At 32.8% G+C, this 25,055-nt stretch overlaps 5 protein-coding genes across 5 annotated transcripts in view; 3 read left to right on the top strand and 2 right to left on the bottom strand.

Moving 5' to 3' along the window:
- Nucleotides 1-1,330: 1,330 nt before the first annotated feature.
- Nucleotides 1,331-2,324, top strand: HELRODRAFT_78950 (hypothetical protein; the record flags this gene model as incomplete). The annotated part of the gene is made up of 4 exons (XM_009018897.1): nucleotides 1,331-1,448; nucleotides 1,771-1,840; nucleotides 1,972-2,077; nucleotides 2,199-2,324. The coding sequence occupies 4 exons, from the start codon at nucleotides 1,331-1,333 to the stop codon at nucleotides 2,322-2,324; spliced, it is 420 nt and encodes a 139-aa protein (XP_009017145.1).
- Nucleotides 2,325-4,139: 1,815 nt separating this feature from the next.
- Nucleotides 4,140-6,938, bottom strand: HELRODRAFT_191622 (hypothetical protein). The gene is made up of 6 exons (XM_009018896.1): nucleotides 6,354-6,938; nucleotides 5,991-6,072; nucleotides 5,699-5,816; nucleotides 5,417-5,494; nucleotides 5,173-5,316; nucleotides 4,140-4,494 (listed from the first exon to the last, which is right to left on the bottom strand). Exons 1-6 carry the CDS (start codon nucleotides 6,594-6,596, stop codon nucleotides 4,404-4,406), a joined length of 756 nt encoding a protein of 251 aa, XP_009017144.1. The 5' UTR covers nucleotides 6,597-6,938; the 3' UTR covers nucleotides 4,140-4,403.
- A 208-nt stretch (nucleotides 6,939-7,146) lies between these two features.
- Nucleotides 7,147-10,024, top strand: HELRODRAFT_185559 (hypothetical protein). Its single transcript, XM_009018895.1, has 7 exons — nucleotides 7,147-7,471; nucleotides 7,619-7,705; nucleotides 7,898-7,995; nucleotides 8,350-8,484; nucleotides 8,741-9,315; nucleotides 9,343-9,492; nucleotides 9,520-10,024. Exons 1-5 carry the CDS (start codon nucleotides 7,295-7,297, stop codon nucleotides 9,087-9,089), a joined length of 846 nt encoding a protein of 281 aa, XP_009017143.1. The 5' UTR covers nucleotides 7,147-7,294; the 3' UTR covers nucleotides 9,090-9,315; nucleotides 9,343-9,492; nucleotides 9,520-10,024.
- Nucleotides 10,025-16,894: 6,870 nt separating this feature from the next.
- Nucleotides 16,895-19,391, top strand: HELRODRAFT_172219 (hypothetical protein; the record flags this gene model as incomplete). Its single annotated transcript, XM_009018894.1, has 2 exons — nucleotides 16,895-19,029; nucleotides 19,178-19,391. The coding sequence occupies 2 exons, from the start codon at nucleotides 16,895-16,897 to the stop codon at nucleotides 19,389-19,391; spliced, it is 2,349 nt and encodes a 782-aa protein (XP_009017142.1).
- A 654-nt stretch (nucleotides 19,392-20,045) lies between these two features.
- HELRODRAFT_172218 (hypothetical protein) overlaps nucleotides 20,046-25,055 on the bottom strand; it is a gene marked incomplete at both ends in the record, with an annotated part of 5,071 nt that continues 61 nt past the window's right edge. The window contains 6 exons of the mRNA XM_009018893.1: nucleotides 20,046-20,063; nucleotides 20,462-21,077; nucleotides 21,253-23,338; nucleotides 23,750-23,963; nucleotides 24,408-24,685; nucleotides 24,873-25,055. The exon at nucleotides 24,873-25,055 is cut by the window's right edge and continues 61 nt beyond it. Coding sequence (XP_009017141.1) covers nucleotides 20,046-20,063; nucleotides 20,462-21,077; nucleotides 21,253-23,338; nucleotides 23,750-23,963; nucleotides 24,408-24,685; nucleotides 24,873-25,055 — 3,395 coding nt within the window. The remainder of the gene's footprint in view (nucleotides 20,064-20,461; nucleotides 21,078-21,252; nucleotides 23,339-23,749; nucleotides 23,964-24,407; nucleotides 24,686-24,872) is intronic.

Raw genomic sequence — 25,055 nt, 5'->3', positions numbered from 1 at the left:
CTATTGAAATCATCATCATCACTGCTACTACTATCATCATTACCACCTTTCGGTGTGGTGGATAAAAATCTTTTGCCATAATCATCATCATCAACACAACTACCACTACTACTACTACTACAACAAATATTAATACTATCATCTTTAATACTACACTTATTATTATTTTTATTATTATTCTTATTAATATCATCATCATCATCACTGTCAGTTGAAGAATTATATTTCGTCATTGTGGCCAGCTTTGATGATGTTGATCTAAGCTTTTCATTTTGATTTTTCTGTTTTAAGAATAAAATAAAATAAAACTTCACATACACATACAAATACAGACATACACACACACACACACAACAAAATACATACACAGTTAATATATAGATATAGATAGAGTATGTTTTATTTTATTTAATAATCATTACAAAATTAATTTTATTTTAGAAAATAAAAAGACAATTTGTTGTGAATTAATTCATTTTTTCAATTATTGTGAATAAAAGCCATTAAATTCACGTTTATTTATGAAAGTAAATAAATGAGGAAGATTTTCAAAAATAAAAATGAATTATTAGGTATATGTAAATGTAAGGTTAGTGAAAATAAGAATAGTTAGAGTTAGTAATAGTTTTAGTTAAAGTGAATTTATCCTAAAAAAAATTGATAAACGAAATAAAAATTATATAAAAAAAACTGGAAAAAAAATTTATTTAATTAAATTAAATTAATTAAAGAAACATCTGATGTGAGACAGCACCATGTGCCAGAGCTAACATTACCACATTATAATCACCCTATCCAAAAATGGAATTAAAAAAAAACAATTTGAAAAAATAAAACTTAGCTAACTGATTTTATTTGTCTTATCGTCTGACCTGCCGATTTTTTAAATTCCATTTTTAGATTTGCCACAATTAGCAACCGAACCAGGCAAAACAAATTTGAACAGTGCACTTTTATATATGGTATAACTAAAAGATAAAGTTTATAATTAAAAGATTAAAAGTGATTATTTTACCAGATAGTCCACTATATTAAGTTTAATATTGTTTTAGTAAATAAAATACAGTTTTTATTATTTTAAAACATTTTAATTGTTAAAATATAAACTTTGATAGATCCTATTTTCATATAACATTCATATAATATTATATATATCTATAAACATTACGATTTAAGTTTACTTATCTATGGCAAACAATTGTCGTGTGTTTGTTTTATTATCGTTTTCGTAACTCGCTGATTTCTAATTTTCTGTTTTAATTTTTTCAATTTATTAATAAAATTTGTAATTTTCATTTTTAAAATGGGCGAAACTGATGCGAATGAATCGATGGTCGATAATGGCGGTAAGGTCGATTGGGATGAATTAGTGAACCGGTGTCAGATCATCGCAAATCCGTTGGCCTCGAGAAAGTTGACGAAAAAAATTTATAAAGTTATTAAAAAAGGTTAATACAAAATTGTTTCAATTTATTCATTGTCAGAGGTAGATGTGTTAGATATAACTTCTGTATATATATAATTTATTTATATTTTGTTATAAATATATAAATAAATGTATGATCAAAATGATTGATTAATTTATTATCTATTCACTATTCCTATTGTTATTCTATTCTATTTAAATTAAATTTATTTATAAATCAAATAAAATATTATTATTATTTTATTTCATTAGTTAATAGTAAATTAATTTAATTATGTTTGATTTTATTTATGATTTTATTCCGAATTTATAACTTTAAAGTTTGAGAAATTTTACTTTTTTAGCCCAAAAGGCCAAACATTTAAGGAAAGGTATTAAAGACGTCCAGAAATGTTTAAGAAAAGGAGAAAAAGGGTACCTATATTTTTACCTTATTAATATGTTTAACCAAGTTATTGTTAATTTCTGGTACAGACATGACTTTTATTTGCAATATTTTATTTGTTGAAAAAATTATTAAAGGTAGATTAACATTAACTTTTTAGACTGATAATCTTAGCCGGGGACACACACCCCATTGACGTGATCGCTCATTTACCCATCGTCTGTGAAGAGTTTCAACTTCCATACTGCTATGTACCATCAAAAGAAGTCGGTATAAATTTCAAAAATAAAAAAAATTCTTTAAACTGCTTCAAATTATTTTATTTTCCAACTTGTTTACTATAGATTAATAATAATAATTAATTTCTTTCCTATATTTCAAAATTAGGCATTAGGAGAGGCCAGTGGCTCGAAACGACAGACGTGTGCTATGCTTATTAAACAGCATGGCGATTATAAAGAGCTATATCAGGAATGTGTTGATGCTGTTTCATCACTTCCTCTTCCTTTATAAAGAACGATGATGATAATGATGATGAATGAATGAATGATGACGATGGCAACTCTTATTTTTATGATGACTGATGAGGTTGTGGTGGTATCTGATAAGGATAATGAATGAAGATAATGTTTAGAAAATGATAGGATGAAAAAAGTGATGAAATTGATCAACTCATTCACTTTGTCCTATTGCAATATTACTTGTGCTTATGTGTGTGTGTCTATGTATATATATATATATATATATATATATATATATATATTGTATATAATGATATAAAATAATACAATATATTTTTATGCTGAGTCTTCTTTGTTTAGTAGTTTCTAGTTTATTCATTTACCTTCAATCACTTCTTTCATTCAGATGTGAGGCCCATGAAATTCTATACCCCCAAATTATTACAATCTCATCGTAAGAGGTCTTTTGCTATACTTCAATTCCTACGTTGTATCATATCTTTATGTAAGTTATTTTTGAGAAATAAAGTTAAATTTAAAATAAATAAAAATATTTATTAATTGCAACAATGTGTACACCGAAACCTTTGAAATGAAATAGATAAATTCATAAAAATCTAACTGAACATAGAGACAAATGAACAGACCATTGGTAAATAATAGTAGTAATAATAATTCAACGGGTTAAAGGTCATCGTAAATAATAATGATAATTAAACAGGTTAAAAGGTCATTTGCACTGGTTTCATCAGCAGCAAACACATACACACTGCGTGGAAAAAATTACATAAAATTATGTTAATATTAATAGTAGTAATAATAAAAGCACCATATAATAATAACACTAATATTAAAAAATAATAATAATATTTATTATTATTAACAGTAATAGCTGGACGAGTTTAATACTTTTCAAGATAAATGAATCGAATATGTAACAATTGATAAATATACGTGGACACATTCATTCATCTAATTTGTGTACATCCACAAAAAACAGATTTGAGAGCGTATAACTGTACGTTTGCTTATGTGTGCATGTATGTGTGTATACTATTATATAAATGTGTGTATCTGTGTATATGATTATATGTATAGGTTGGTAATAGACCATAATTTTTACAATATTCTATAAATTCTACCGAGTGTTTGGCGTTAATATGTTTGTAGTTCGATTTTTCTTAGTGAGAAAAATTGAAAAAAACGAACTACAAACATATTATGTTAATAATTATGTCACGTTAATATGTTTGTAGTTCGATTTTTCTCACTGTGAGAAAAATTGAAAAAAACGAACTACAAACATATTAACGAATCGAAAAAACGAACTACAAACATATTAAAGCCAAACATTCGGTAGAATTCATAGAATATTGTAAAGATTATATGTGCGTGTGTGTTTGTCTGTGTGTGTGTGTGTGTGTGTGTGTCAATAACACGAAGATAAAGTCATGTTTTTAAGCAGACATAATGATAAAGAACAATGAAGAAAGGATATATAATCAAAATGAAGCACTTCAGTTAACTACATTATAACATTTGTAAATATGTATGTGTATGTATGTAGCGTGTGTGTATGTATGTATGTACGTGTGTGTGTATGTACGTGTGTGTGTATGTACGTGTGTGTGTGCGTGTAATTCATGCAATATTTTACAAATCTGACTTAACTATATAGAAACAACAATAACATTATATCCTTTGGTATATATATATATATACATAATAAACGTATATATATATATACATATATATATATATTTGGGTTTAGACTCGTATATACAGTTATTAAGAAATATCACCGCATTCTCCGCATTGTTGAGTTTGTAAGTAAGTTTTTCAATTTTTCCAACAATTATTTTATCAATATTATTTAATTTATTCAAATTATTAATAAAATCTCTAATTATTTTAGACTGCATTTTTCATATATACATTTACATAAAAAAAAGCTTTTTTGGTAGCCTTTACCATCATCAGTGTAATAGAGTTTTTGATATTGTTACATGTAGTTCATCTGGTATTTATAGTATTTTTATTTTTTAACTCCACTATTTCATTGTGTGAGTAATTTAATTTCTTGGTCGGTAGGATGGTTACAACCTGTTGTTGGATGTCTATTACAGGGTTTCTATTCTCTATTAATAAAGGCCTCTGCCAATCTCAAATTGCTTATATTACGGTTGTAAAATAAGACTTGGATACTTGAATTCAATATTTCCCTCGTTATATATATGTATAATTTTATATTTATTATATGTAGACTTATATATTTGTTATGAAATATCACCGCATTATAACTGTATATACGACAGTCTGAACCCAAAAGAGACTTATATATACATACATACATACATGCATGCATACATAAATACATACATACAAACATACACACGCACGCACGCAAACACATTCCTATTTTAAGAGCCAACAAAACGGAAGAAAAATAATTTTCCCTAATCAAGAAAGAAAATATCAATGTCGTCATTATCATCATCGTCGTCATCATCGTCATCGTCATCATCATTATTATTATTATTTAGAATATTGTTATTATCAGTGTTTTTGTTGTGATCATTCAATCATTCATTCATTCATTCATTTATTCCTTCATTTATTCATTCAATTAATTAATTTATTTATTTATTTTGTCTATCTATCCTTCTATAGACATAAATATTCATTTGTTGATTCATTCAGCACTTTTTGTCCATTCATCCATCTATCTATTCGTTTTTCTAACTATCCATCCATCCAAACATTCATCCATCCAACCATCCAATCATTCATCCATCCAATCATTCATCTATCCAATCATTCATCCATCCATTCAATCATTCATCCATCCGTCAATCCATCACATGATGGTGCAGTTGATCTGCCTATTGCAGCATATGCACCGTTCGTTGAGAGGTCGCGGAGGAATGAGGTCAAGGTCGTCTTCGTCGGGGTCTAGGTCAAGGTTATATCCGTCCTTCGACAGCTGCTGCATCATTTCGCTGTGGGCCTTTTTTGAAAGTTTCGGAATAGCAAACTCGTCTTCGCTGTGTGTTTGTGTGTATATATATATGTGTGTGTGTGCGTGTTTGATACAACATCAATACAAAAAAATGTAAGAAAAAAAACCATTACTATCAAACTGACCTGTCGTCAATGTCAATAACAACAAGAGGTTGAATGTCTGTTTCCGATGACACGTCTGCTTTACTGGGTACCAGAAGTCTAGGAATGTGCCAAATTCAAAGTATCATAAATATTATATATATATATAAATAAATATAATATATGTATATATATATATGTGTGTATATGTTAATAATACAGTTGACATCATCACCTATATAAAAAATATAAGGTTATAATGTTGGCCATCATAATCTTGATCATCATCATCATCTTTATCGTCATCATCATAATCATCATTACCTATTTCTAGATATAACATGATGTCTTAGAGTCTGATTGTTGTTGCTGTTGTTATTATTGTTATTATTGTTGTTGTTGTTGCTGTTGTTATTCTTTTTGTAGCTAGCTAGGTGGTTGTCTGCAAAATTTTAAAGAAAAAAATTTGTAAAAAAGTTATGCATGAAATGAACGAAAGAATGAACTGATGAATGGATGAACAAGTGAATGGATGAACAGTTAAATGATTGAATGAATGATCAAATGCATGAATGAATGAATGAAAAAATTAATGAATAAACACAAAATTCCTCACCTAATTTTTTATGCAGTGGCCTTTGGTTAATACTCCTGTTGACATTCACATTATCAATCTCTACCTCTTCGTCTGAAAAATCCTAAAAGTTAATTTCAATAATAAAAGATTAAAATAAAACACATAAAGACACATAGAAATACATAATACACACACACACACACACACACACACACACACACACACACACACACACACAGGTACAATTATATATACACACAGAGGTATAGATATATACTATATACAATTAGAAATACATATATATTTCCATCATCATATAATACAATATATATGAATAAGTAATTAATTAAATTAAAAAGTAAGTTAGTTGAAAAAGAAATTTGTGATGATGGTTGTACTAGCATTTTTATCATCCACAACACTAATTTTATTCACTGAATCTTTAATAAAGTTTTCATTTTTATTCTGATTTCCAGTTTGTTCACTATTATTTTTAATACTTCCAACAATGTGGATGTCTTCATTTTTTATTGAATTGTCACTATTCTTTAGTATCTTTTTTTGGCCGTCCTTCATTAAAGATAAGGCTGATTTGGGTAGGTCGCCTGCTTCACAATCTATGCCACTGTCATCAACAACTTCCATTATTTATTATAACAAAAAATTAAAAAAAGTAAATAATAATAAGTCCTAATTTTATAGTTTTTTTCATTAACAAATCATTTAATATTATTAAAACATTAAGATTAACATTAAGATTAAAAATGATTAATTAAGAAGTCTTCTAAATTAAAAATAAATCAAAACAGGTCAAAAAAATGGAATCTGGAACTGCATTTAATTAGCATTAAAATTTTATTCTAAAAACAGAAATACTAATTTCAATATGAATTTTCGCCATATTTTTCACTAATCGAAATCAAATTTTCGTCCGATATTTTAACTTTCTATTTAAAAAATTGTATTATCGTTTGAAAAAAGCGAAAAGGTGATCTAAGGCCAAACAAAACAATAGATTTATAAAGGATTATTAAATTTTTAATTAGAATCAGATAAATTAACTAAATAATTTTTTATTTTCAAAAATTGTTGACAAAAAATTAATTAAAAATTTATTTTAATAAAAAAATAAAAAACTTATTTAAAAACGCGTGATGTCATTTAATTGGCCATCTTTTGTCCTAAAAAGATAAAAGTTAAAGATTACAAAAATTTAACAAATTGAAGTACCCTTCATTTCATTTTTTTCCATTTCAAATTTTACAGTCGAACTTTAATTTTCTTTTTCACCAATCGTAATTTTAAATTAATAAAAGGTTAAAAAAAAAATTTTAATTAAAAAAATGGCTCATTGTTCTCCGGCTAGCGCCATAAGGGCTCTGCAACTGGAATTGAAAAAGTTGAATGACGAACCGGTTGAAGGTTTTAGAGTCCGGCTGTTCAACGATAGCCACATATTTGAGTGGGAGGTCGCCCTCTTTGGACCTCCCGGAACCCTCTACGAAGGCGGCTACTTCAAGGTTTTATTACCCCCATCAAATGTTTGCTACAAAAATATAAAATAGAATTAGTTAGGATTTAATTTTTAAATGAAATAAAATAATGAATTAATTTGCAGTTTTCTAATTTTTCATTCTAATCTGTTTATTATTTTTATTTGAATAAAGGCCATTATGAGGTTTCCAACTGATTATCCTTACTCACCTCCCTCAGTCAGGTTCCTCTGCAAAATGTTCCATCCAAACGTTTATGAAGTTAGTTAGGGTTGGGGTCCTAATCCAATTAATGCATTTTCAAAGCTTTAATTGTTATAGAAATTATTTTAAAATACTTTAAGATTTTATATTTGAAATGAATATTGTGGTTTTCATTTTATGATTACGAAGTAAAATTATTTTAAATAAGTTTTCTAATCTTTCCTCTTATCCCATTTGACCCCACCATAGAATGGTTTTGTCTGCATTTCCATCCTTCATCCTCCAATTGACGATCCTCAAAGTGGAGAGCTACCATCAGAGAGATGGAACCCAACACAAAATGTTCGGTTAGTAGTCCCTAATCGTCACTAATCAGGGGTCAGATTTAAAGATGCTGAGGCCTGGGGGTCATTAGAAAGTGGAAACCTTGAGTTTATTTCCAAAGGCCAAGCTAACCACATGCTACTTGCTCTCTTTTTGATCACAATTTTTTAACTGATATGTTTCTGTTTTTTTGTAAATTTGGTAGCTGTAGATGGCCTCACTAAGAATTTTGATTCAAATTTAAAAATTAATTATAATAAAATATGTTAAAAAACAATCTTTATCTTCTGTTAAAATGTAAAATCTGGAAAAATAAAAGTTTTCCAAATCAAAAAGCAACTCAAATCTCTCCACCAAACCAACCAAACACCATCCAGAACAATCCTACTCAGCATCATATCACTGTTGAACGAACCGAATACTGCCTCACCAGCCAATGTGGATGCGTCTGTAGCTTTCAGGAAGTGGAAAGACAGCAAGGGGAAGAACAAAGATTATGAAAATATCGTTCGGTTTGTTGTTTCTCTTCTTTGTTACTATACTAGCCAGTTGTGTCATGCTTGCCCTTTTTTCTGTTCCTTGTTTGTTTAGCAGTGAAGATTCATAATCAAGGAGTTTGAATCTGTTAAAGTTTGCTAGCATTTCAATAGCAATCTGAAAAAAAAACATACAATGGTATCTCATTGCTCATCACTCATTAACCTTATCTCACACACACACATACGTACGCACACAAAATTTTTCGCACACAAACACACACACGTTCAGAAAACAAGTGAGAGCAACTCGATTAGAAGCGGAGAAAGACAACGTGACGGTACCGACGACCCTTCAAGAGTATTGCGTCAGACCGACTGCATCCTCTTCCTGCCAGGATCCATCCTCCTCTGCTCTGACGTCCTACGACCACTCAAACGACGTCGACTTCTACGACGACGACTACCTCGATAATAACGACGACGACGACGATGGCGAAGACGACGACGAGGACGTCGGTGGCGACCACCGCGACGATAGTGGCGTTGGAGAGAGGAGACGTGGTGCTGCACACTACGGTGAAGATGTTTGCCCTCGGGATGATGAATGTGAAGGCGATTCGGGGCATGGGGATTCTTGAGTTTAAATCTCACCTCTCTCTCTTTCTCTCTTTCTCTCTCTTTCTCTCTCTCTCTCTCTCTATCTCTCTTTAAGCTGTATATTATTTGTGATCTTTGGTTGTTGTATATATATTGATATATATATATATATACTATTATTTTTATGTTTTCATTATATTTAGCGGATGAATAATGCTAGTTGTTATTAATCCTCTATTATCGTTCTTGTTGTTGATGTTATTGTTGTTGATGTTATTGTTGTTGTTGTTGTTGTTATTGTTATTATTATTATTAAACAATGTTATTGTTTTCTCAAATTTATTTATTAATTATTTGGAAAAAATTCTCAGACACAACCAATGTATATGTCTTACGTTTAATAATAATAATAATAATAATAATAAATAGTAATAATAATAATAACCCTGATGATGATGATGATGATGATGATGATGATGATGATGATGATGAATTAATCTTTAACCTTTCAGGCGCTGTTTTAACGATTTTACAAAGAAAATGATTGATTCAAGTTTCAATTTTTGTTATTCCTATTTCTATTATTATAATTGTTATTATTTTTATTATTATTCTTTTTATTACTCTGCATTTTTATAGCGCTAAATTCTACTGCTCCGAGTAAGGCAAAATTACTTTTCGTATGATGCAAAGATTTGTTTGTTAAATAACTTTAACACACACGCACGCAAGCACACACACACACACAGATACATACACACATTTTTGATTATTTATCGCATGTTCTTTTTTTCTATCTTAAAAAACACATTTGTGTGTGTGTTTGCAAGTTTTGTGTGCCTGCGTGTGTGTGTGTTTGTATGCATGCTCTATTTTGTTTTAGAGTTTGAAAAAACATACTAATATTAAAATAAATCAAGGTTTAATGTGAAATGATAAAAAATTTTGTTAGATGATGTGTGATGATGATGATGATAGCATATTATTGATGATGATGGTTAATAATATCAGCAACATCATTATAATTATGATGAAAATGATGATGGTGATGTAGCAGTAATAAATGATTTTTTTTCATAATGTTAATTGATTAGTTTATTTTTTTTATAACAATTTTATTTATTTATAGTATTATTATTAATGCTAAAATATAATATTAATAAAAATGCGAGTTTGTGTTTCAATCAGCGTCATCGTCAATCAATCAATTATTTTATAAAGCGCTATTTCCGCGATGTTCAACATCTATCAATTAATCTCCTCAATGAATTTTACAAACAGATGGGTCTTGAGATCCGCTCTGAACTTCGCAAGTGATGGAGAAGTAGTCAGAGAAGGAGGTAGAGAGTTCCAGAGAAAAGGGCCAGAAAAAGCAAATGCAGATTTAGCAGAAGAGCGTTTAACACGAGTTTACATGAAATGAGAACAAGAAGACGATCGTAAACCGGCGCGTTTAGGTTCCATTAATATATCTAGGAAAGAATTCAGACTGAAACATGTACATTAATGTGCAAATTTTAAAAATTATTCTTATTTTATAGACAGCCAGTGCAATGAAACAAGTTGTGAAGATATGTGAGAAAAGAAAGGGGCACGAACAACCAGACGCGCAGCTGAGTTAAAAGCCTTATTTTAAGAGTGTAGAATCAGAAAGACCATAGTAGAGCAAGTTTCAATAATCAATCCTAGATAAGACTAACGAAGTAACAAGCGAAGAGAAGGATTGTCAAGAAAAGGCAAAAGTTTTTTATTCTACTTAGATGAAAGTAAGAACTTCTACAAACACTAATAATTGAGAAGAAAGAAACAATTTAGATAAAGCCTAGGCAGCGAAATTTGTGAGAGACATCAAGAGTTTTAGACTCTGGTAAGATAATAGGAGGAATGGTAATAGAGTGTTTGGATTTGTTAAAACAAACTAATTCAAATTTAGAAGAATTAAGTTTAAGGCACATAGAGTCAGACCAAGCGATAATTGAAGAAAGACATAGAGATAGATTATGAATAATAACACTATTGAGTTTGGATGGAGGACAATAAGTATAAATATAAGATTCATCAGCATATAGTTGACTAGTGAAAGAAAAATTATTAATAATACGAGAGGTAGTTCAGATGTATAGAGTATAAATAGAAGAGGGCCAAGGATTGAACCCTGAGGTACCCCGAAAGTAAGAGTAGAGGAGTTAGAAGTAGAATTATTGAGAACAACAGAAGAAAAACGATTACAGAGATAAGAAGAAAACCAAGATAGACAAGAATCAGTGATGTTAAAAGAATCATCTAGCAGCCTCAAGAGAGTAGTATGATCAACAGTATCAAAAGCAGAGGAAAAATCAAAAGCAAGAAGAAGAGTAAGATTGCTATTGTCATCATCGTCGCCATCGTCATTATTATTGTATGTGACCTTCTACTTCTCACTTATTGGTTACACTTTGTTAAATTTGTCTTTTTATTTAACATTTGAATTTTGTTAACATTTTAAAAACACACACGCATTTAACACAAACACACACACACACACCACACACACACACACGCACATGGGGGTACGGCTTAAGGTATGACCTTGATGGGCCCTCTGCTTCCTCCCCCCCTCTCGAATACAGCTACCTCGGTCGATTTGGTTTTTTAGATTTGTCTCTTTCACGTCTAAACATTTGAGAGAAAAACTTTATTTTTGTTAGTCATACACTTTCAAACTGTTTGCCAACGCTGAAGAGTTTAATGAAGTTGAGAATTTCAAACTGCAGTACGAAATGCACAAAACGTTATTTCAGTTTTGAAAAAAAAATCCCATCTTCCTCCTCGCTCACATCATCAAATCTAATTCACACAGAACGCAGTACGAGGAAGTACACCCATTATCATTCCAACCAGGCGGACCGACGGACCTATATACTAAATCCTCCACGCAGTTGTCTGTACCGTCAGCAAGACTGTTTGGCTCACCGGCCCGCCAGTTGATGAATTGAAAGGGCTGATAAACTCCTGGATGTGTTTTGATCGGTTGTTGATTTAGTAAAATAGGTTTATGAATTTTAAGAAAAACGATTAATTAGTTGAAATGATGTGGCTTAGCCAGAAAATTTTGTCGGGAGAGGCGAGGTTGTTGAAAAAAATAACGACTTTTTTGTTTTTTACAAATTTTTTTATACCAAATTTTTATTAAACTTAGTCCAATATTGGAATAAGATATTTTGTTAAATTTAACCTTAACTTTAAATAAACTTTTCACCGTGGAGGTCTCCAGTCCAATGCACCCGCTTTGGCTACCCCTCTGTCCCAAAGTCAATTGAAAACAAAAATGAAAAATAACCAGGGTATGGACTCCATTGAAAAGCCGTTCTCACAGAGTTGATGTATGTTTGAAAACCGCTCGTCCAGAATGACAACTTGAGTGCAGTTATGAAGACATAGCAGTTTGATGTGTCTGTATTGATCGTGTTTGTGTCTTTTAATTTGATTGCTATTTGTTATGTTATGTTTGCTTAAGCCAAACCAAATTACTGATTTTAATAATCGAAGTTTCCATTGTCTGAAAGTTTTAAAACAAACTTGGCACAGACATAAGAGTGTACTGCTGAATGAGAATTTGTTCCATCCGATCATCAATGATGACTGGGTGAGCTGATGCCGACGACGACGACGATGAGGACATGTTGTTGCATTTGGACCTGCCATTGTACCAGCTGTCAAGGCTGTAGATGATCCGGTAACATTTGTGGCCTTCCGTTACATAGTCAAATCCATCTGGGCAGCCTGTGGTGGGGAGTTTAGTTAGAAGCGGGACAGAGGTGGAGACAAACGTATTCACTTATCCAATAGTGAAATGTTCAACAACAACAACAACAGCAGTAACAACAACAACAACGACAACAAGAATAATAATGCTTCGCCAGAGTGCTTGCAATCAACTATCCACAAACAGATGAATTTTCAAACACTCGGTGGTAGGTAGATAGATAGGTAGCCTACAGTTTTTACCTGCTAACGAAAGCAGAAGAAGCCAGTTACTAAAACTCACAAGACAGTCTAAGGAACCCAATAAACTATGAATTTGATGTGTAGTAACCAAACGCTATCTGGACGCTCATGTAGTTTGAGGCATGACAGCATTAATAACGAAATATATTTTAAGATTTTTAAGTTTTAAGAAAACAGTGTAGGAAGAATAATTTAAGATGATAAGAACACCAGCAACAATACCCAAACAATACTCAACATCACTCAGGATACCAAATAGAAAAATTAGGCCACCAAAGAGTTTTCAAGGGTATGTACATTAAAAACCGGTAAAAATACACAACATACACACACACACACACACACACACACAATATAAATCAAACCGTGAGTGTTATAAGCAACACAATCAGTAGCTGCTGTAGTAGCAGCAGTAGTACCGTTAACTCTCGTTACATTATACCAAACATCTGGTATCTTTGGTACGCACAAACATGTTAGCGACGACGATGGTGATGGTGACGTCATAAAATTTATTCCTCTCAAATTCATCTTTGTTAGTTGCTGATGATGATGATGTTGATGTACTATCATCATCATCATTAACAACAACAACATCATCAACAACAACATCATCATCATCATCATCGTCGTCGTCAACAACAACATCATCATCATCATCGTCGTCGTCAACAACAACATCATCATCGTCGTCGTCAACAACAACATCATCATCATCATCATCAACAACAACAACACCATCAACAACAACAACATTATCAACAACAATAACAACATCCTCAACAACAACAACAACATCATCGTCATCACCAACTTGACACTTGTTAATGCAATGCAATCGAGATTTAGCCGATGTCTTTATGAAGAACGAGACATCGCTGTCGTAACATACTGCCACCTAAAAATTGAAATATTTCCTTTAAAAATTAATTAGTTAATTAATTAATTAGTTAATTAACTAATTTATTGATAGGTTTATCAATTGATTAACAGGTTAATTTATTGACTGATTAGTTCCATCGCGAACGATGATAACGAAATTAAATTTTAAAAATAACATTTACAAATAAGTCTTACTGACTTTTTTCTGGTTCGTCACAAGATAGCTGTAGGCTTTTTGGAATTTGATTTGTATCTGTTGTTGTTGTTGTTGTGCTGGTAACATCATCATCACCAACAATAACAACAACAAAATAATGGCGACAATCGTCATCCTTTTTTTCCTCTTCTTCTTCTTCTTCTTCTTCTTCTTCTTTTCCTTCTTCTTCTTCTTTTTTTTCTTCTTCTTCTTCTTCTTATTAATATTGTTATAATTGTTGTTGTTAATATTTTATTACATTCCCGAAATTAATTAAGACGGTTTTAAAGTTGCCAAAAAGATAAGACTTACTTTATTTTTAGTAGCAAGCATTATATATAAAATAAATGTAATATATATATATATATATATATATATATATATATATATATACAAACCTACATACATTCATACAACAAACATACAAACAAACAAACAAATACAAACACAGGCTTTTTACAATCAATATTTCCTTTCCCTCAATGAAAAGAATCTTGCTGGCAGGCGTGATAAAATATAATTAATCATTTTTCATTCGTATTCTTCTTAAATAATAGTTTAACGTTTTTTTAAATACTCGCTCAGTTTGGTGCCCGGTTAATCAAGCAAGCAACCAAACTAATTAACGTTCTCTCTGTCTGCAAAGAATGTCATTGTTGCAGTTCTGTTGATCGAAATGTTGGTGGAATAATGAAAAAATTTGAAAAAATGGAAACAAGAATCAGAAAGAGAGAGAGAGAGAGAGAGAGAGAGAGTGAGTGAAAAACAGACAGAGACAAATAAAATGAGGAGAAAAATCTGTAAAATTGAGAGAAAGAGAAAAAATAGAAAGAGAGAGAAAGAGAGAGAGAGAAAAGCGAGAAATGAAGGAAAGAAAGAGAAGAAGGGAGTGAGTAAGGAGCAAAAATTGATATTTCCATTTATTTTTAGCAGCATACATTTTACTATCTCAAACAAATTTTTCGAAGTAAAAGAACAAAACACTATAGTTGCACCTTTTTTCAATGAAATGCCTGTTGGAAAAAAATTTATATATAAATAATGATAAAAAGTACTAAAAGGTGTAAAGAGAGAAAGAGAGAGAGAGAGAGAGAGAGAGAGAGAGAAACAAAGAAAGAGATTGAAAAAGTTAAATGTTAAATATTTATAGCAGTTGAGACCGTTGTAACAACATACTCTAGCACAAATAGTCAGTACAACAGCCGGTAACATGGGTGAATTTGACATTAACGTAGGCACCCATCAGGGATCAACACTCAGCCCCCCTGCTCTTCATCACGGTGATGGAAGAAGTAACCAAACCGATACGCCCAAATGACATATGGATTGTGATATATGCAGATAATGATATCGTCCTGAAAGCGACTTTGAAATGAGACCAAACCAAAAAGTTTGAGGTCTGCAATACCCAGCTCGCCGATCATGGTCTAAAGGTAAACCCTGACAAAACAAAAACTATGATCACAGGGGCTTCCGCTAAGCAAGTGGTCTCTGGTCATTGTCAATGTTTGGCGTGTGGGGCTGGGTGGCAAGCAACTGGATTAAATGCTTACGATGTCATCAGTGGTTACAAACCCGTTCACTGAGGAATGTGACTGATTTCGTGTGAGGCATAATGATAAAAATTTCATGACGATATTATTAATAGATTTACTTATTTTTCTATGTTACGTCACAGTGCTGCTATTTATTATTGTTGTTGTTATTATTGTTTACATAGATGGAATAATATCAAGCTGATAAATATCGCTCAAGTATTTTCTCGTTCGCCTCGATCAGATATGATAGCATAAAAACATAGATAATAATTAAACTATTAGCAATATAATAATAATAATAATAATCGCAATCATAATAAGTAAAACGCTTTTAGAGACCGATGTTCGCTTGGCCATGCTTATCATTTTGACGTAAGTGTTTTTTTAAGGATGTTCTTGTTGATGACGGTTATGATGTTGCCGGTGATGATGATGATGACGACTGGTAATGATGTTGCTGGTGATGATGATGGCTATGAGGATGATGATGACTGACTGATGATGACGATGATGAAAACAAACACCACCAAACAGTATCTCTATCATAGTGACGTCATTTCCGTTATCATCTCGCGCCATCCAGTTAGATGTGGTCTATATTAAATTTCCGCCCCCAACAAACCCCAACGATGTGAATCGTTACCACAACTTAATCCCTAAAGCTACTTCTGCTACTACTACTACCACTACCACTACTACTACTACTACTTCTGCTTTTACAACAACTACTACTACTGCTACAACTATAACAACAACTACTACTACTAGTACAACAACAACTACTACTACAACTACTACTACAACAACTACTACAACTACTACTACAACTACTACTACTGCTGCTGCTGCTGCTACTCCAGCTACTAATACTGCTTCTGCTACGATGAATATAACTACAGCATGCAAAAATTCACGTACTGAAGTTGAGAGTATTTTTAAAAAGTTTATTAACGCTTTTAAGATTAAGGCCGTTATTAAAACTTCTACTACTACTTCTACTACTACTACTACTACTACTACTACTACTACTACTACAACTACTACTATTACAACTACTACTACTACTACTACTACTACTACTACTACTACTACTACTACTACTACTACAACAACTATTACAAGTACTACTACTACAACTACGGTAAATGATACTGTATCAGATAGTATCATCATTACAACAACAACAACAGCTGCATTGTACGTTGGTAGAGACAGGTCGGAATTGCGGCAGTGGTGGGCAAGGATGAAGACGACTAAGAAGATAATTGGAAAAATTGAGAAGAAAAAATCTCAAATTATGGACGATCAAGTCCAGCTAATCAAAATGATTGAAAATCTAGAGAGGAGATTATCCCAGCTTAAAGGTAGCAACAAAATGTTGAGAAATGAGGTGATGAATAACCTGACACTATGTAGAGAGCTTCTGAAACACCAGCAACAACATCAACAGCATCAACTGCAACAATTTCAGCAGCAACAGCAGCAGCAGCATTACAATCATCAGCAGCAGCTTAAAAACCAAAATGTAGCTCTGCAGAGTATTATTCATATTGCTGAGATCGGCGCCAAGAAGCAACAAAATCCTGACGATGATTATCTGCTACAACCACATCAGCAGCAGCAGAGGCAACAGCAGCAGCTGCAACAGCTTCAGCAGCAACAACGACAACATCAACAAATAGTATCTACAACTTTCCAGATACCGTTAACTACAATTTATAAATTTCAAAATTTTGAGAAAAATGGCGATCCAAATTTTTTAGATTACTCCATCTTGTATGTTCTACCGGATGAAGACAAAAAACTAGATGGGACACGCGCACAACAAAATCAAAAATTCAATAAAAATATTTCTACATCTACAACAACAACAACCGCAACAATAACAGCTACGTCATCAGCCACGTCCTCAACAACATCGACAACAATAACATCAACAATAACAACAACAACATCATCAACAACAACATCATCAGCAACAACAACATCAACAACAACAACCACAACAACCACAACAACAACTAATTTGCCGACACCAACAACAGCCGTGGCCGTCCTAGAGATATTTTTAACGTTGGAACAACATCATCCGCTAGAACTTCACTCACCAAAATTTAAGACAATATACCCCAACGGCAGCAGCAGAAGCGGCGGCAGCAGCAGAAGCGGCGGCAGCAACAGCGGCAGCAGCAGCGGCAGCAACAATAACAACAACAACATTGACAACAGTGATAGCGATTATTTTGATTGGGAACATGAACTGAAAAAAATATTCCACTTCAACGACGATGAGTTGATTAGCGGGCAAAATGGCAGCGACAAAAATGTCAATAATCATAATAATAACAAAAATAATAATAATAATAATAAAATTATGAATAATAATAATAATAAAAATATTATAATTACTAATGGTAGTAGTAGTAGTAGTAGTAGTGATAATGATAGTATCCTTGATAAAATAATATACAAGGTGATATACAATGAAAATGGCATTCTGATAGGCAAAGAGAAACACCACGTGACTTTGCACAGCAATAATCATAATAATGATAATAATAATAACAATAATCACAATCATAATAATAAAAATAACAATAAATATAACAACAACAATAATAATGGTAAAGATCATTCTGACATCAATTACCATTATTACAATACCGTCAAACATTCAAAAAACAATAGCAACAATAATAAGGACGTTGGCAACAGTAATAACGACAGAAGTGTGGTTTATACCTACAACAACAACAACAACAACAACAACAACAACAACAATAATAATATTGATAATGATAGTATTACAGATTTCCACAGTTTAAATAAGAGACATATGGAGACATTTATCAACAAGGATGATGATCGTGCCAAAAGTTATAACAATAATAATAATAATCATCATCATAATATTTATAAAAATAATAATAATAATAATAATAATAATGACTATGATAATGATAACGGTGATGACGATACTAATAAAGATACTAGAAGTGACGTGATAGACGATGGTAAAATTTCTAAAGCCGATGATAAATATTTAAAAAACAAGTGCAACATGAATCAACAAAAACAGCAACGACGAAAACATCAACAACAACAACAACCACAACATCAACAACTACAACATCAGCAGCCACAGCCGCAGCCACAGCAGCCACAAAAACGTCACGTTGATAACGGATCTCAACTGCCAATAGAAGAGAGGCGGANACAGTTGCATAAGCAAAGAATGCAACAAAGACAAAAGATCAAACATTTAGAAAGAGTTCTCAAAAAACAGAGACACGTCAACAACAGCAACAATACAACGACAACAGCAACAACAACAAAAATATCAACAACGACAAAAACAACTTCAACAACAACAACAACGTCAGTATCAACTTCAACAACAACAACGTCAGTATCAACTTCAACAACAACGACAACGTCAGTATCAACTTCAACAGCAACAGCAGCTATGCCGACGACAGCAGCTCCAGCAGCTCCAACAAAAGCGACACAAACGCCAGCTCGGCAGCATACTATTCGACTATGTGGACACGCTCTACGACTCAAAAATGCAAAACCGAATCGAGAACGAAAGACTGAAACTAAACGAACGAAAGCTGGACGCGCACAACTCGCCTAGTGAGGACATGTATGATCAGATTGGAGGTGGGTACGTTTTCGGGCTGAATCACCATCATCGGCGAAACAGGAACAAGAAAAGGATTAGGCTGCCATTTTCCTAATCCATCTTAGGAGTTTCTTATCACCAGTGTCACTTTGTAATGATTCCAGAATAAAATTGTAATCTCTATCACACTTAGCAAATTCACGACGGATTTTTTTTCCCTCCCTAAAGCTATTTTTAACTTATTTTAAAACAAATGTTACTTAATTTTCTTAACTAATCTTAACTTATTTTTTTAATTTAAATGTCAAAACAAGACACGAAGCGTACATGGGTACGTTCGTAAACCATGCGCCACGAACATTCCACGTACTCTTTGTATTCTGGCACCTATATAACCATTACACCGTCACGCCTTATCGTCGTCGTTGTTCATATTTTCTCTTTGTATTTATTATTAGTTTTTGTATTATTTTTTATAAATTTAATTTTTATCAAATAAAATTGATCGATGAATTGATTGATGAATTAATTGATGAATTTGGCCTGATTGATCGACAGATTAAAAGATTTTTTCTTTCAAAAAAAAAATTAATAGCATCTGAATCATTTGTAACAAGTTTGAAAGATGGAAATGTTATTTTCAATGCAATTATTAATTTTCCAAAATAAAATAAACATTTTTTATTGTCATCATTATCATCAGCACCGCCGTCGTCGTCGTCATCATCATTATTGCCTTTGAAATTTTTAATGTTCGGTCGACTTTTGCTTAGTTTGCTCGGACATACTGATAAAATAATTTTGAAATTAATTTATTATTAAATTAAATAAAAATAAAAGTGTATTACGATTTAATATGACGTAATTATTAATGAATTTAGCTATAATTTCACCTCGAATCATAATCTTTTATACAATCTCAGCCAATTCAACTAGCCAATTAAAATACACCACCATTCAAAATCCTCGAATCAAATAACGGACATGCAAACCAACCAACCAGCCAATCAGCAATCAGCTACAAATCAAACTATCCAATCGGCAGCCAGCAATCAACTAACCCGGTGCAAGCAAGTGGCCCTCTTAAAATGCACCTTAAAATAGAAGTTGTTTCTTGATTACATTCGAGGGCAATGATAATGATGATGATGAAGACGACAACGTCAATGTTGAAGATTATGATACCTTTCTTTTGGAGATCTTAGCAGCCCTGGCGACAGTTTTTGCACCGGACTTTTTAACGGCAGCAGTTTTTACTTGCTTCTTAGCTGCTGACTTCGGTTTGGCTGCTGAATTATCTCTACCCTTGACTGTTGCAATCTTTTTTGGTTTGACCACTGCAGCGGATTTTTTGGAGGCAATAGTTTTTACTTTACTATCAGTTTTAGCTGTTTTTGACGAAGCGCTACTCTTGCTAGTAGTGCCTCTGATTTTTGCTGCTGTCGTTCTCGATTTTTGCCTGTCTTCTCCTTCTTTATCATCCATTGTGGGTACCATTCTTGGTTTGCCGCCTTTTGTAGCTTCTTCTACTGAAGGTACGATCAATTTTGCCTTCTTCACTAGCGACTCAAGTCTGATTGTCGATCTGGGGCGGTGACTGAGGCAATCGAAACTACAACCGGGTTGATCTTTTGATTCATTTTCTTTTGTTTTCGCATCTTTTTTGTCGTCGTTGTTGGTTTTGCTGTTGGAGCTGTTTTTATCACCGGCAGCCAAAGGATCGTTCGATGTTGTAGATGAATGGCTCTCGTTGCTCGTCTCAACAACATCTTCCCTCGATTTGCGAGCTCGCTTTGCAGGGCTGTGTTTTAATTTACAAGAATCAATTAATTTTAATGTAAATTATCAGACATATCAGAAAAATAAGTCATAAAATCAATGAATATTAATGAATATTTATGAATGTGTTTCTCAGGCACCAAATAAGAATGATTCAGATTTTTATGTGAAATTAAAATTTAATAATTTGAAGTTACCAGGGACTTTTGCTAGGACTGATTTTGCGTTTCACAATTTTCTCTTTCTTCGTAGCTGACGGAGATGGACGTTTCTTCGATTTTGATTTTTTGGCACTTCTGGTCAAACTAGAAACCTTTTTACGCTTCAGATCTTTTTTAACAGTTTCTTTTTTTGCTTTCGAAGCGCAAACTTTGGAGCTAGTGGTTTTGCTCCTACCATTTTGACTTTTCGATTTTGTAAAAGTTTCTTTTTTTGTTGTTGAACGGATAATAATTTTAGAACCACTTTTGCTTGACTTTTTCGGCTTGGCTTGACCGCTCTGACTTTTTTTAGCAGTTAAGATTGCTGATTTGTTTTCCCTTTTGGCACGGCCCGTTGTACCTTTAACGCCTCTTTTAACAACCAAACCCGACCCAGCCGCGCTATCTTTAACCAGTTTGCTTTTTTTACTCGACTTAGAGCTCATCGATACTGAATTTGATCTTTTTGCAACTTTGCTTGAGGTGGCAGTTGAACGACTTTTTTTGCTGGCTCTTCTGGGAAATATTTTATCATTTGTTTTTGCTGCACTTTTCGATTTAGTAGGCTGCCTTTTTTGTGATCTTTTTGATATTTGCCTGGTGGGTTGCTTGATTACTGGTTTGTTAAGGCGAGTTTGATATGTTAATGGAAGTTTTGTAACTTTTTTAGGATTACGACCCACCGAGTCAACTTTATTTTTAAGAATTTTAAAAATTTTAGCGTTATTGTTTGTATTTGAGCCAGCGTTAATTGCATTTAAAGCACCGCTCTTTACGTTACATACATTTCGATCGCTGCCGTTTTTACTTTTCGACTTCTCATCCAATTTCTTCTTTTTCGCTGACGAACTTGTTTTGTTATTATCCGATACAGTTAAGAAATTTTTTCTTTTATAAGCTGTATTTTTTTCAGCATTCTCAGTTTTAACGGCAGAGCTGGCTTTTTTCGAAATTCTTGCAACTTGGCTAGTTGATTTCATTGCACTCGTCTTTGTCTTGCTCTTTAAGGCTGAACGTGCTTTGCTTTTAGCTGGCTGTTTCATAGTTGAGACATTTTTTGAAACTGATACCGTTTTGCTTCCTTTTTGTTTAACTGCTGATTTAGGAGCAGAGTGTTTAACTATTTTGCTCTGGGATTTTTTGTTGGAAACGTTCGCATTTGTCTGTGAACGTGGAACGCGTGCCAAACGGTATCTTATTTTATCATCGTCGTCAATGACGCTCTTTTTTAAATTGGCAACAAAAATGTTTGGTGTATTATTTGTAGATTTGTTACATTTCTTGCCAGTACTAGCAGCAGATTTTTTTTTAATGCTTGGCTTACTTTTCAATTCACTATCTTTTCTGTAACATACGTGTCCACGGCAGCAGCAATCTTTAGCAGAATCAGCTAATTTTTGTTTTTTAGCTCTGTGTTTTGTAAAACTGACGCTTGCGTTACCTTTAGAGCTACTTATGGAGCTACGTTTTCTCTTTCTCATGGGTGATTTTTTCGATTTGCACTGTTTCGCGGTAGCTTTTGTTTTTGTAACTTTGTTGACTTTTGTTACTGATTTTATCTTTTCACCCACCTTTGCTTTACTACAAGTGCTTTTTTTGTTAGAAATTTTGATTTTGGTCGATTTTGGGCGCTGCAGTGTCTTAGAACTTGGTTTATTTAATCTATATCTTATTCCGTCATCATCCTCCTCTTTCTGCAGTTTTTTTTCTGTTTTCGCTTTTATTCTGGAAGACCTGCGAGGAGCGGCTTGTGGCTTAGTTTTAATTTTTGATGCACTTTTTTTGGCCTTTAACGATTTTTTAGTTAAGCCCTTGCTGGAGGATGAGCTTGACTTGCGCTTTCTTTTCTTGTTGGCCTTACATTCCTCTTTATTCTTTTCATCAGAATTATTTTTGTTTTCGTTTTTATTGGCAGAATCATTGTTGTTGTCTCTGTTGCTACTGCTACTACTACCAAATATAGAAGCCAAAAACGCCGGGCGGGGAATGGAACCAAATATGGTGTTAGGTACAGGTAGTTTTAGTTTTTGTTGTTCCGGATCTTCACTTGCTTCTTTTACATTATCAGCTGATTTTGTTAGTCCTAGTGGCATATATTCAAATTAAGTTAATCTTTTAAATAATACAACTATTTTGATCCTATTGAATTAAGAATAAATGAGTTATCGCGTTTGATTGATCTCATTCAAAATTTGTAGAATAGAACATTTAACCGATTTTTTCACAAAATAAAATTTAAAAAGTTATTTCATTTAATGTACTCCTAGCTCATTCTACCCTAAATAATTTTATTGTTATTATGCATCGTCCGAAGCCAGAAATAATCGAATTGAATGGTAAGATTAAAATTAATCCACAAATAGCAATAATAGCGTTAACAATTGTCCTAAATAAACACGGATTAATCATTGATAACAGTCATAAACAACAATATAAACAAAACAGCAATAATACCAACAGCAGACTTGTTGTAAACACTGCAACGAAAACACACCGTCTAAATCCGCCATTTTTGAATTGGCCGGCAATGGATCATCCTTCGAAGTTCCGACAGCACATCTGTCCAGTTTTCCCCGGAGATCACGTGGTGCTATAGAAGAGTCCAGACCATTGCCATAGCGACTGAGAAGGTCGAAGTCGGTGCCATAGCGATAGCAGTTTTGGTTTGGGCCACGTGATTGGCCGTCATAGATTTGGTTGATATTATTCTGATTGTAGTTTGATTGATCCACTGTTTGCCTCTATGGAGTTATTTTAATAGAAACATGATAGAACAACCCAAGCCTTTCACAATCCAAGCGTAAATGTAAGCTATAAGTTTAGCTTGATATTGATTTTTAATCTTTCATTCTTTTATGTTCTATCTCCTTTTTTACTAAAAAAAATTACAAATTTTAACCAAATATGAAGTAATAATTAATGTGCTGCTGCTGCTGCAGTGGAGTGGTTGGATTCGAATGTGAAGAAATACCCGCTCATCACATGCAAATACGTTGTGTTTGCGGTTGATACTTCTGAGAAATACTTGACAGAATTGTAAAAACATATCTGAAAATATCAACCCCATTATTTCGAATTTTCAAAATAGTTTGTAAACTTTTGAATTAATTATCATTATTACATTATAATCTATAAAAAAAATTAATTCCTACCTCAAAATCATTAGCGCCACCCAATGGTTGAACCGCCCTAACACCGGACACTGGCCTGCAGCTGTTAGACCCGCAACCACCCCCACAAAACTTTACGTTGTAGGCGTTGTCTCGTTGTGGCGACGAAGATGGCGCGAACCGGATATCCTGTATGTCTTCATTCATTTTCATCCTCATTCCATCCATTCTGAGTTCGGTTCCGGCAAATTGAGCTGGTCCGCCCCGGTAGCCACGTGGTATCAATTGGGGATCGTCTTGAGATGGTGTGGCCCGTGTGGCTGCTTCAATATTGTCATAGGAAGTTTAAAATATGTTATTAATGGTATGCTGTTTAATTGTTGTGTGCTAATGACGACGTTGCTACTGGTGTTAGGATACTATCCTTAACATTATAATTGCTCTACGTCTTATTATTTTCATTAATATCATGATTATTTAAATTAAACAATACCTCAATTGACTTACCGCTATTGTTGAGAAGATAAGTTTCATATTCGCAACCATTGTCAACATCATCGTTGTCGTCGTTGTTGACATCGTCGCTGCGGTTGTTGTTGCAGCTGTTTTTGTTGTCGCTGCTAGCAGTGCCATCATTTTTGTAGTCCTCTTTGTTGTGGTCGTCTGTGAAGCCCTCGTGTCGAGTTTCGC

This window comes from Helobdella robusta (genome assembly GCF_000326865.2).
Source record: "Helobdella robusta unplaced genomic scaffold HELROscaffold_23, whole genome shotgun sequence".
Lineage (NCBI taxonomy): Eukaryota > Metazoa > Annelida > Clitellata > Rhynchobdellida > Glossiphoniidae > Helobdella > Helobdella robusta.
Note: the sequence above shows the minus strand (reverse complement) of the source record. Positions and strands in the feature narration are given on the sequence as shown.